We start from the raw sequence: 13,382 nt of genomic DNA, 5'->3' as shown, positions 1-13,382 counted from the left end.
AAAGGAATGTTAGAGGAGAGACATTTATTAACGATTCACTTTTTTCAAATTTGAGAAATCAACAGTTATGAGGTTTATAAATATGTATGTACATGTATATATACATACATGAAACACATGTGTACATATAAATAGAAACATGGGCGGTTCACTTTGGATAAATGTGTGGTGGGATAATTTCTGGTATCAGAAAACCTGGATTTTTCTCCTGACTCTGTTTATGACTCTCCAGACTTCTCCACCATGCTTCACCCTAGAAGTTCCCTTAAAATATCCTCCCTACCTCATTGGTCCCTTCTCCATTTACATGTTCTCTCAAAGCCTCCATTCAGAGGCAGCCCCACCTTGTGGCTCCCCTTCTATACCTTGTCTTCCCCCATTAGAACATAAACTTCTCCAAGGCAGAGATTATTTTTCTTTTTGCTTGTATTTATATCCCAGATGATTTGTTAATCATTGTTAACTGTTAATTTTGCTCATGTTAACATTATTAATACAGTGCCTGGCAAACAGTAAACACTTAATACATGCTCATTGATTTCATTTGACTTAAAATCCTGATTCTTGCATTTCTTAAATTCGTAATCTAGAACAAATCACTTAACTAATCTGGGACTATTCATATATTAGTTGGAATAATTACCTACATCATAGGTTTATTTTAAGGAAAATATTTTGTATACTCTACAAGTATAATTTAACCTCTGTCTGCCTCAGGTTCCTCAGCTGTAAAATGGGTATAATAATAGCACTTACCTCCCAGAATTGTTGTGAGGCTCAAATGAAATAATATTTGAAAAGTGTTTAGAAGAGTACTTGGCATGTAGTAGAAACTTAATCAATATTTGTTTCCTTCTTTCTGTTATATGAGTAAGCCATTATTAGGCAATAGATTTCCTGGAAGACTACGGAAATCTATGTCATAAATCAAACTGTATAAGTTCCCTTTTCAAAAAAATTCTATAATGAATCCTTCTACAAAGTGAAATATATTAGAGTATTTTCTGTTTTGTAATTCCTGACTTTCATATGTGGTTTTCTCAAATTTATGTGTACCACTATTTTTCAAAGTTGCCTTTACCATATAGATAAATACATTCTGAATAATGTTCATAGAGACAACAAACAATGCAAAATGGAATATTCTTATAAGACAGGAACAGCAGCTTTTAAAAAAATCTACTCTCTGGACTGTTCCACAGGATTTATATTCTTTTTTTAAAGGAAGGAAGGAAGGAAAGAAATAAGCATTTATTAAGAGCTTAACATGTGCTAAATGCTGTACTGTATAAACAATATGTAGAATGATAATAATTCATAGTTTATTTTGTCACCTTCCTGCCCAGATCCCTATTCTTGTTGAACTTTGTCATTGTAACCATGCCTCCAGTTCCCATTAAATGCCATTGTTTTTGTTACTTAAAAAAAATTTATTTTGATAAATTCTGATAAACTTTGATATTTTTGCAAATAATCTCCTTGTCAAAAATTATACTTCTAGGCTTCTCTTTTCTCACTCTTGTTAAACCAGTGGTCTGAAGTACATTACTATTAGAAATTGCATAAATATCCTATAATGTTCCAAAAATGAATTCATAGGATCATAGATTTATAGCTGGAAGGGACCTTAAGGGCCAACTAATTCAGACCTCTCATTTTATATATAAGCAAATTAAGGCCCAGGAACGTTAAATGAATTGTCTATGCACAGCCAGCTATTAAGGGGAAGAGTTCTTCTCCAGAGGCTGTGTGTGCTCTTTCAATTTCAATGCTTGCTTTGTCTTGTGGTAAAACACAACAAAACAAAACTGTAGAGGTAAAAATGAAGTACTGAAGTAAAAGTCTTAATCACCTTCTATTTTCCTTCTGTGAGTAGTGAAAGATAATCCAATTTTTGTTTTTCAATTTTCCATACACAAAGGGAAAAATTCTCACCCAGTGAATCAGGTATCTTTTGGGCTGTCTAGCAACCCAGCAGTCCCTTCTGTTTTCATCATTACTGTTACCTTTGTGCCAAAGGCAGAGGCTTCTCTGAATATCATTAATTCCATTCCATTCAGATCTGCCATCATGCATTTAGTCACAGATTAATCAAGTTCCCAAACTGACTGTCTTGCATCTATTTTCTTATCTATGGTAGATTATTGAGGGTATCGGCCCTTGGTCAACATTTATGATTCTGAAGATCAATGAACCCTCCTTACATGTTTAATTTTAGCCCAGCTGTTGGTCATTTCTCCCTACAACCAATAAGTCTCTCCTATCAGAGAGAATGAATGCTCTGTGTTCTGGTAGGGGAAGTTTCCAATGAAAGTAAGCAAGCCCAATGTCACTGGTCTTACCACACTATGGGTAGCACATATCAATGCTTATCCTTCCTATATAGTCCCAGGTTCATATGTAGAAAAGCCCATTGTAGATCTACCTGCCTTACACTCTTCATTTAATAGTAGTATTTTTTTTTCTTTTTTAGCCTGTATCTGTTATTTCATTGGTGTGGGGATTGCTTACAGGGAAGTAAGTAAACTCTCTCTACCACTTTAATTCTAATCTTAAATAGTTTGCCTGGGGATGCCAGTTAATGTGGGCTGTCTAAGGATAAGGATTTGGAATTTTACTGAAATTCCCAGGTGAGAAAACTCCATCTACCAATGCATACTGGCACTTTCTCTGCAGCTTTTAGTCTTAAAGAGATACCTAGGACACTGAGAGGTTAAGTGATTTGCCCAGCGTGACACAGTCAGAATGTGTCATAGGTAGGACTTGAATGAAGTTCTTCTGACTCCTGTACCAGTAGTCTATCCACCACACCATGCTGCCTCCCCACAAAGACAATGTTTGTCAGAAATGGGACTTGAACCAAAGAATGGCTCTCTAGTAGCAATAAATAATTGTAACAATAAATAATCAGTAACAATAAATAATAAAACCTAAATGTTTGTTGAGTTATACAGTTGGCATATTCCTAGAAAGAGAAATGTCAATCAATTAAAAAAAAAAGAATCAAAATATGTTAAATGCACTAGAAACTAACTCTTTAAAGAGAAAAATCTTTAAAAGTAATCATACCATAATTATGTTCATATAATGCATGCTTATTATGTGATAAAAGAATGTAATTTACATAATATGTTTGGATTTTCCCACATCTGATTTTCTAAAAAATAAGGTGTAACTATTGGGTATTGCTACATTTAGCAAAAGCTTCTAAAGAATTACTGACACCTTGTGGCAAGAGCTTATGAATTATGTCTCATAGTCATTGGATATAATTTGTGGCTTTTCTCATGAACATAGGATTCAAGCTGCAAACAACATCATAATAATAACTCATAGTGATTTTGATAAATTCTAAATAAACAATTCTTTCTACTTAATTTTTGCAAATAACTTTCTTGTCAAAAAATTAAAGAAATAATGTATTATCTATATTTCTAGTCCTGTCTTCTAACCCTCTTGCTAAAAAACCAGTGGTGCAAAGGACATCACTATCAGAAGTTCCATCAACATTCAACAATGCCCCAAAAGTGAACTCGTAGGAGCATGGAGAGGGCCTTCCATTCAACAAGCATTTATTAAACTCCCTTATGTTCAAAATAGATGAGTTCATTTTCCAATTCAAGCAACAGTTACTAAACACCCCATGTTTAAGGTACCAAGGGAGTTTAATAAATGTTGGTTGAATTGAGGGTCTTCTCCATGATCCAATGAGTTCATTTTCCAATCCAACTAACATTTATTAAACTCTCCTAGGTACTTTGAATATGGCATGTTTAATAAGTGTTGGCTTAATTGGAAATTTAAAGAGCATGCATGGAAATAAAAAGACAAAAATTAAAGTCTTTGCTCTCAAGAAATTTACTTTGGGATGGGGATGGGGTGGTGGTGGGAGCAGAAAAGCTGAAAAGGGAAGAGGAATGAAAATGTTGGCAGCCCTACGAAGGTCCCTTAAGACTGGTTGAGTCGTATGCAGAAAACACAGAGGGCACAGCAGGGGAGCACACACACTAACACGTGTCTCGAAGAGAATGAGAATGAGGCCTCCATTTATTACGCCTGCCCAAACCCTGGAGGCGTGGCTCGGAGGAGGCAGTGGAGAGCAACAAGATTGGCTAAAGCGCCCGGAAGTGACGTCAAGTAGCGCGCCCCGCCTCTCTCCCCTGACTCCCGGGATTGCTTACCTTGGAGACGCAAGCGAAAGACAGAACTCCCCGTTGCCCAGCAACCATGCCGGTCGCTACAGGTGAGCATTGTGCGGCATCCACAGGGTCACTGGAGTGGAGCGGAGCCCCGACCACCTCCTCGGGACCAAGCCGCTTCCCTCTCCTCCCAGCCCACTTTCTGCGGCCACTGAGCTTCTGCTCGTGGCACCAGTTGTAGCTCGCGGGGCCGCCCAGCTCTACAGCCTTCTGCTGCTTCCCAGCCAAGCCCGTCGACCCGTCGGAGGCCTACTCCCGCCACCATGACCTCCACCGTGGCCAACTCCAGCCCCAGACCCGCCGGCACCTACACCTACTCCAGCCGGCCCCGAGCCCTGACCTCCCAGCGCCGCCGCTACCGGGAGTGCTTCGGGTCGTCGTGAGTAACCGATCCCCCAGCTCCTCGCTTCCCCCTACCCCCGAGTCCTCAGCCAGCCCCACCCCGCCCCCACCCGCGAACTCCCCTCCACGTGCTTCCGCCAGAAGCCCTTAGGAAGCTCCAGGCCCTGGCGAGTCGCAGGGAATACAAGTCAGCAAGCAATTATTAAGCATGTACTCTATATGCCCGTCACTGGGCTGAGTGTCGGGGATGCAAAAGACTTCGTGCTTCTGCGGAATTCGCCGTCTGATGGGGGAGACAGCATGCAAACAGCTATAAACAAACCAAGATATATGGAATAAATTGGGGATAGGTCAGAGGGAAGGCACTAAGATTAAGGAGGCCAGGGAAAGCTTATTTGTGGAAGATGCAACTTTACCTGGGACTCAAGAGGTGGAAATGAGGAGGGAGAGCATTCCAGGCACAGGAGACAGCGAGTGGGGACATGCAGAAGTGTCCAGTCCGTGCCAGAGAATTGCAGAGTAGCCCTGTATAAACCACATAGTATTATTTATTGCAACATGATGGCTCGGGACTAAGAAAAGAACTGAGGACAAGGTTCAAGTCCAGTTTCTGATATATATTAACCATGTGCCCCTGGGCAAGCCACTTAACCTCTTTGTGTTCTAGATAACTCCAAGGTAGAGGTTCTTAGCTTTTTTGTGTCATGACCTCTTTGGCAGTCGGATAAATCTGTCGAGCCCTGCTCAAAATGTTTTTTAAATTCATAAAATAAATACTAAAGAAACCAATTGTATTGAAACATGGTTATCAGAATTTTTTTATTTAAACCAAGGTCACAGACTCCAGGTTAAGAACTCCTGCTTTAAGACTTTAAATTACAGAAAAAAGTGCTGACCTGTAAAAGTATAGTTTCCTACATTCACTGGTCTAGTTCCTGTAAGATATGTCACAGACCTTGGTCTCAAAGAACTTTTTGCATTGTAATGGGGGAGAAATAACATGTGTACAAATTATCATAATACCAGAGACCATGGCAAAAAATGTAGGGAAGAATAGATTCATTTTCCGCAGGGTAATTTGGAGTCAGCTTCTTGAAGGAAGTGGTGGTACCTGAGTTGGAGCATAAAAAAACAGGGGAACATCAGTAGACAAATTGAGGGGCTGGTGACCCTGTCCCAGATGTGGTGACTGGCATGAGCCAAAGAGGTAAGAGAAGGCAGGATGGTAATGAGGAAACTTGGAGCATTGTTCAGTTTGGCAAAAACCTGGAATATGTTAAGGGGAAGTAAAAGTAAAGTTGGTTATACTGCTGAATTAGGAGTTACTTAATGCCCATGCATTAATTAACCTGCTAGGTAAGTGTCAGGCACTGTTCTGGGTGCTGGAAGTACAGAGACAAAAGCAAAACAGTCCCAGACCTCAGGGAGTTTATGATCAGTGGGGGAAACTTGGTTACATATATACATGTAAGTACATGCAAAAGTCACTTATCATTTATTAAGTGCATATTATATGCCAGGCACAATGTTAAACCCCAGCCCCCTTCTACCTTGCTAGTCTCCTTGCGCCATAGTCCCCACCACATAATCTTTGAACCAGTGACACTGGCCTCCTGCCTTTTTCCTGCATAAGACATTCTGTCTCTGGGCAGGGGACATCCATTCTGGCCATCCCTCATACCTGGAATGCTCTCCCTCCTCCACTCCAACTCCTGACCTCCCTGGCTTCTTTAAAGTCCCAAATAAAATTCCACCTTCTATAGGAAGCCTTCCCCAATGCCTCTTAATTTCAGTGCTTTTCCTCTTTTATTTCCTATTTATCCTTTATATAGCTTGCTTTTTATGTATTTGCTTACATGTCATCTCCCTCATTAGATTGTAAGCTCCTTGAGGGAAGGGACTTGTCTTTTCCCTCTTTTTTGTGTACCCAGGACTTAGCACAGGACCTGGCAAATAGTAGATGTTTGATTAATGTTTGTTGTTGATTCCTTACAGTCATGTCTGACTTTTCTTGAGCCCATTTGGGGTTTTCTTGTCAAATATACTGGAGTGGTTTGTCATTTCCTTCTCCAGCTCATTTTACCGATGAGGAGACTGAGGCAAACAGGGTTAAGTGATTTGCCCAGGGTCACACAGCTAGTATATGTCTGAGGCCAAATCTGAACTCAGGAAGCTGAGTCTTCCCGACACCAAACACAAAACTCTATCTAGTGGACCAACTAACTGCCCCTTAATTAATGCTTATTGGTTGATTATTCCTTTTTTTTTTGGAGTGGGGAAGGTAGGGCAATTGGGGTTATGACTTGCCCAAGGTCACAGGACTAGTAAGTGTTAAGTGTCTGAGGCTGGATTTGAACTCAGGTCCTCCTGACTCCAGGGCTGGTGCTCTATTCACTGTGCCACCTAGCCACCCCTTGATTGATTATTTTTAAGCTTACTGTCTAATGAGAGAGACCATGCAAACAATTATGTACAAACAAAATTTATGGAGGTAATCAACAGAGGGAAGGTGCTTGCAGTAACGGGAATGGGAAAAGGCTTCTTGCAGAAAGTGGAACTTCAGCTGATACTCAAAGAGAACCAGGGAAGCAAAGAGCAGAGATGAGATGGGGAAAAGTTTCAAGAATGGGCACAGCTGTGTAAATGCCAAGGGTGGAGAGACAGTGTGTTGTTTGAGGAATAGCAAGGAGGTCAGTGTTACTGGATCAAAGTATGTGAAGAGGAGGAAGGTGAAAGAAGACTGGAAAGCTAGAGGGGTGATTTGTCTATGAAAAGCAAACAAGATTTTACATTGGATCCTAGAAGTAATAGAGAACCACTGGAGTTTATTGAGTGAGAGGGTGATCTGGTCAGATGTGCATTTTAGGAAGATCAGTTTGACAGCTAAGTGGAGGATGAATTGGAATGGGGAAAAGACTTGGAGCAAAAATTGTGAAGTCAGAAAGGAATGTGTTATTAGGGGACAAAGCTTGACTTTAGACACAGTTGAGATGCTGGGCAGAAAACCAGCCAAAGTGTTTAAAAGACAATCTGGAATTCCTGAACTTAGCTAGTTTTAAGAGTTTGATAATGTTTTAGAAACACTGAATCTTTTTGTGATAGGAATAGTATCTGTTCTTGTAAGTAGAGATATTCATCTCTAGGTTTTCTTAAGGTAAGGCACACTTGTTGGGAAGGTTTATTTGTCTGGTCTAGTGTTTCTGCTCTTTGAAAAAAGCATCAGGATGTTTTTGGAATTTAGATTTTGAGGTGGAAGGAACTTTAGAGGTAATCTAATCTAGCTTCACTTTATAGGGGAAGAAATCAAAGCCCATCAATGATGCAAAAGCTGCCGAGTGTACCAGAATTCAATATTTTGTCCCTAAGACAAGGACACTCCTAAGATTAGTAATCTTAACCCAGGTGTGACTTCTTACTTTCATCTCTCTCCTCTCCACCACAAAAATTTCTCATCTATCGCCAAATCCCCTTTTTTCCTCCCCCACTGCCCTTGAACAGGTTTTCATTACCTCATGCCAGGACTATTATAGTAGTTGGCTGCTCGAGCTCCCTGACTTGACTCTCCCCACTCCAGCCTCCTGACAGACTGATCTTCCTATAGTTCTTCCAATGTAATTGAGGGTGATTACCTGTTACCCCTCCTGATCAGTAAATTCCAGCATGTCTCCCTATTAATTCCAGGAACAAATGCAAAATTCTCCCTGATTTTTAAAGCCTTCACAATCTTGTCCTTCCTACTTTTTACAGTCTTATATTTTACTCCCCTATAAGTTTTGAAGAAAGAAGACAAGGACTAAATATTATTATTTTTTGGAGAAGCTTAGCTGATACCAAAAATTCACCACAATGAAAAAAGCCAAAGAATTCACAAACTCTCTGCCAGGAAAGACAATCACCTTGCTTAAAATGAGGTACCCTTTTTAAGGTCCCTCGAGAATCAAATCTTTGAAATACATCTGATTTATATTTTATCGTAGTGCTAGTGTGGAATGATCTGATCAGATCGGTGCCTCCGGAAGATTGTTTTGTTAGCTTTGTGAAGGATACGCATTGTAAAGGGATGAGATTGTAAGAGAAGGAAGACCATTTATTTAGGAGGCTGTTGGAGGGACGAGGTGATAATGACTTGAACCTAGCAATAAATTATGGCTGTGAGTGAAGAGAGAAAGAGGATAGAGGCAAACAGTGAAATTGTGGAGATAGAACCTATCGACCTTGGGTTTGGGTAAAAGTGGAAGGAGAATGAAGAGTCAAGATAAGACAATTCCAAAGTTAATTTAACAGTTAAATTAATGTTAAGAGATATCTTAAGATTGTGGATCCTTAGCATTCTGCCACTGCCACTTCAGAAGCAGAGAGGGGCTATAAAGGGCTGAGGGGAGTAGTATATTTGTATCTGTTTGAGGAATGGTCTTTACAAAAAAATTATTTGGTGGCAAATTGTCCATGCTGGGCCTTTCCGCACTTAGGATTTGGAACCCTGTATTTATCTGTGTGTATCTCATATCCCATTTGTAGATAAGTTCTTTAGGGGTAGGAATTGGTTAATTTTTTTCTTTTGTTTTTGTAGCATCTAGCATAGTACCTCCTTGTACATATGTGTGATAAAGACATACATGTGGAGTTGAATGAGAAATAGGCATAGTGTCACTGGGCCCATATGCAAAACCTTTTCGACTTACTAAGACTTGCTAGATATTTTATTGTGCCTTTAAGAAAGCTCAAAGCATTATCTCCCATTTTCAGTGATGTATCAGAATAGAACTTTAGTGAAACAGATTTTTTCAAATTAATTTTTAATATATAGTTAAGACTGAGGTGATAATAGATTATCAGATTCATTTTTTAAAACCTAAATACAAAACAATAGTGAGAATACTAATTTATTTAATAAGCATAAAAGTGGTTCTTTTATTAATTTGTTTCAAATCCCCAAGTGAAGCAATTTATCACTGATGCCTAGTGGGCTCTATTTGTAAGTGGACCAGTTTTCACATATAGACTGTATTGTAAGAAAAGTATTCTTTTAAAATATTTATCCTGGAATAAATGCTATCAATACTTAATTCAGCTCTACAAAAAAAAAAACAGTTAATAACTAGTGGTCATTTTAAATTTGACTTTTTCTAGAGAAGAAGAACCTATTCGCTATGGAAACATTATGTATGACAGAAGGGTTATACGAGGCAACACTTATGCTCTACATACATTTCCACCGGTAAGTGCAATTTGTATTTGAATATCATTGTAATTTGAAAATAAGTCAGTATTTTACAACATTATATTATTTGTTGCCATGACAAAATATTACCAGTCATTCAAGAAATAGAAATATATGTTAATCTTATGTAAATCTTTATAAAGAAATATAAATCTTAACAAATCTTAATAAAGAAATATAAAAGTTAATAATTTATTTATGACTATTTTATATTTTTATATACCAAAAATAAGTTTCAAATACTGTAGGATTTTCTGAAACAGTATATTCCCCAACCACCTATGCAGTGTAGATTTATTTGACATAGGTTCCTCCCCCACCCAAGATCAGTGAAAATGTACATTTTTATTATGTATATTTTTGGTTACTTATCCATGCCTAAATATATTCGTTTTCATTTATAAACCCTGAAAAAAGTAAGGAACTATGTTTGTATATCATGGAACCACAGCATTTCAGAATTGGAAGAGACCACAGAGAGTATGTAATCGAATACTTATCTGAACAGTATCCCTTCAGCATTATATTCAGCAAGTGTTTGTTCTTCCTTCCCTTGAAGACCTTTGAGGGGGATCCAACTGCTTTCCACCATAGCCCATTCCACCTTTGAACAGCTTTAATTGTTAGGAAGTTTTCACTTACATGAAACCGAAATCTCCCTTTCTAATTTCCCCTAATTTTTTTTTTCATTGTGCCCTCAATGGCCAAACTGAACAAAGCTAATTCTTCTATGAGATAGCCCTTCACATACTTGAAACCATCTGCCATGGCAGCATAATGAATAGGGTGCTGGACTTGGACTTGGGAAGACCTGGATTTGAACTCCACCTCAGCTCTGTGATACTAAGCAGTTTACTTCACCTCACTGGGCCTCAATTTCCTCACCTATACAATGAGACTGTGGGGCTTGACCTGTAAGGTCCCTTCCAGCTCCGTAATCCTAAATCTGCTCTTCTCCAAGTTAAACATCTTTCATTTCCTTCATCAGACCTTTAGTTGACCTGGCCCTTCACCTTCCTGGTCACCCTTTTCTGAATGTTCCTCCAGTTTATCAGTCTGTTTCCTAGCATGTGTCCAGAGCTGAGCCCAGTTTTCCAAATGTCGTTTGACCAGGGCAAAAAACAGTAGAACTGTATGTCTCTCTTAATGCAGTTTAAGATTACATTAGCATTTTTGATTGCTGTATGATACTGTTGCTTATATTGAGTTTAAAATCTACTAAAATCCCCAGATCTTTTTCCAGTGAATTGCTGTCTAGTCACCTCTTTTGTATTGTATTTGTGTCATTGACTTTTTGAAGCCTACTATAATATAATATATATTATGCTACTCATATATACATACATACATATACATACACACAAATATAAAATCCCTGGGGCACACATATCCTCCATTTTTTCTTTTCTTTTCTTCTTTTTTTTTGCTTTTTGGAGGGCAGTTGGGGTTAAGTGACTTGCCCAAAGTCACACGGCTAGTTTTGTGTGTGTGTTAAGTGTCTGAGGGTGGATTTGAACTTGGGTCCACCTGACTCCAGGGCCGGTGCTCTATTCACTGCACCACCTAGCCGCCCCATGTCCTCCACTTTTTCAACCGGTCCTCACATGATATGATTTTGAGACCCTTTAACTAAACATTCTTTGTAATACCTAACCCATCATCAAGTCATGTTTTTCAAACACTTTAACTTTCTAACATGGGAGTGAATATTTTTTAATTTCTAATGGTGATAATAAAAATATATTTTACAAAATCCAATGATTGTGCTAGTTGTAAACTCATGTAACAACACTAAAAAGTATTGCTTTTTTCAAGTGCAAGAATTAGCCTTAAAGTAAAACCACCTATTTTTTCTCTTATTACAGCTTAGTTTAAAAAAAAAAACTATTGGTGTACTTCTTCTTTTCCACCTTTGCCCTTTTAAACTAAATTGACAAGTGACAAATAGTGAAACAATCATGTGCAATGATTGTCACTAGAATACACATATATACTTAACTGGATTTCTTTTTCATAGATGTTGATACTCCCCCCATGTGTGCACATTACACTTTATCCATGCCTACCTTACCTAAACAGTTCTGGTCAATGTGCTTCCTTAAATTTGACATGGGATACAACCCCTCTGGGTTGTGGGGGGATCAGATGTCAAAGTGATACCATGGTTTCAAGCATGGGTGCCTAGGAAACTGGTAGTACCAGCAATAGTAATAGAAAAGTTAGAATAAGAAAAAGTTTAGGGGGAAGATACAACTTTAGACTCTTGCTGAGTTTGAGGTACCTGGAGGATAACCAAATGGAAAAATCAGATAGGTGCAGATGCAGTTCTGGAGCTCCAGGGGAGATTCCAAAGTAAAACATAATTTTAAATCATCTGCATAGATGTGATCATTGAAGTCATTGGAGGTAATGAAATTACCAAAGGAGAGAGTATAAAAAAGAGAACGGAGAAGCAAGGGCAAAAACTGGTGAGAGGATGCGCCTTCTTCTAAGGAGTGTGAGAAGGATAAAGGAAAAGTTTGCTCAATTATTAGTGTTTAAGCTCTAGAGGAGATTCAAAATTGAGATGAGGCTTAGTTTCTGCATGGAGCTTATAGTCTGTCTAATAGTGGAATAAAAACATAGGGCCTATGTCATATAGGCACATTAAAATAATAAATAGCACATGGAGATTTAAAACAATAAAATGTTAAGTTGGAAGTAAAATAAAAAGAACTCCATTTTGTTTAGTTGCATTAAGTTTTAGAGAGTGCTTTCGTAACAAACCTTGTACAAGTGGTATTCTCCCATTTTACAAATGAAGAAGCTAAGGCTCAGAGTTCTTAAATGACTTACCCAGACTCAGTTAATCCAGACATTTATTAAGTGCTTTAGAATGTACTGACTGCTCGGTTGACAAAAAAAGGCAGAAATCACCCCTGCCTGCAAGGAGCTTGTATTCTAATGGGAGGGTGAGCAGGTAAATAATTGAGTACATATAAGATACAGACTAGATGAAAGGTGATCTCAGAGATGGAAACATTAGCAGCTGAAGAGCCAGGGAAAGGCTTCCTGAAGAAGGCAGGGTTTGATCTGAGGCTTGATGGAAGCCGTAGAAACTAAGAGGTAGAGGTAAAGAGAAAAGCATTCCAGACATGAGGTACGAGACAAGAGATGGAGTAGCCTGTTGTAGTGGCAAGCACCCCAGCGTCCCCAGGGTGGCTGCCAATACAGGTTCTTGGATCTGCTTTTGATAAAGGAAAGCAACTCAAAATGGGTTAACAAGCTTACTTTAATCAGTCAAATATGTATCGTTTACCTAGTTCAGGGGAAAAAGGTCAGCACCCTGAACTTCAGAGTATACAGACAGAATTATCAAGACAGAGAAACAGATCAAGTAGACATTTCCAAACTGTCCAACCATTACATCCATACTAAATCAACATCTGGGTTTCAAAGCCGGGGGACTCTCAACAATGGCTTCCCAGAGTTTCATCAATTTACAGAACACTTCTCAAAGTGAGCCCCAAAACAAAGCTACACATCAGGGCTTATAAAGCCTTCTCCTGGCTCAGAGAATGTAACAACCTTATTGACCCACTGGCCAATCAAAAAGTATCTACTGAAAAACAAGCCTCCCA

The 13,382-nt window shown here is 38.8% G+C and overlaps 1 protein-coding gene across 3 annotated transcripts in view; it reads left to right on the top strand.

The window, feature by feature from the left end:
- Positions 1-2,924: 2,924 nt before the first annotated feature.
- RSPH3 (radial spoke head 3) overlaps positions 2,925-13,382 on the top strand; it is an 84,034-nt gene continuing 73,576 nt past the window's right edge. The window contains exons 1-3 of one of the 3 annotated variants that reach the window (XM_069070342.1): positions 4,108-4,243; positions 4,334-4,578; positions 9,672-9,759. In XM_069070342.1, coding sequence (XP_068926443.1) covers positions 4,463-4,578; positions 9,672-9,759 — 204 coding nt within the window. In that variant the 5' untranslated portion in view covers positions 4,108-4,243; positions 4,334-4,462. Of the gene's footprint in view, positions 4,579-9,671; positions 9,760-13,382 lie in introns of all 3 variants that reach the window. The other 2 variants (XM_069070340.1, XM_069070341.1) reach the window with 2 other exon arrangements.

The sequence above is a fragment of the Petaurus breviceps genome, unplaced genomic scaffold (genome assembly GCF_028583685.1).
Source record: "Petaurus breviceps papuanus isolate PSGF00001 unplaced genomic scaffold, PetGlider_PUasm1.0 90808, whole genome shotgun sequence".
NCBI classification, from domain to species: domain Eukaryota; kingdom Metazoa; phylum Chordata; class Mammalia; order Diprotodontia; family Petauridae; genus Petaurus; species Petaurus breviceps.
The sequence above is the reverse complement of the archived record's forward strand: the minus strand, read 5'-3'. Positions and strand labels throughout refer to the sequence as shown.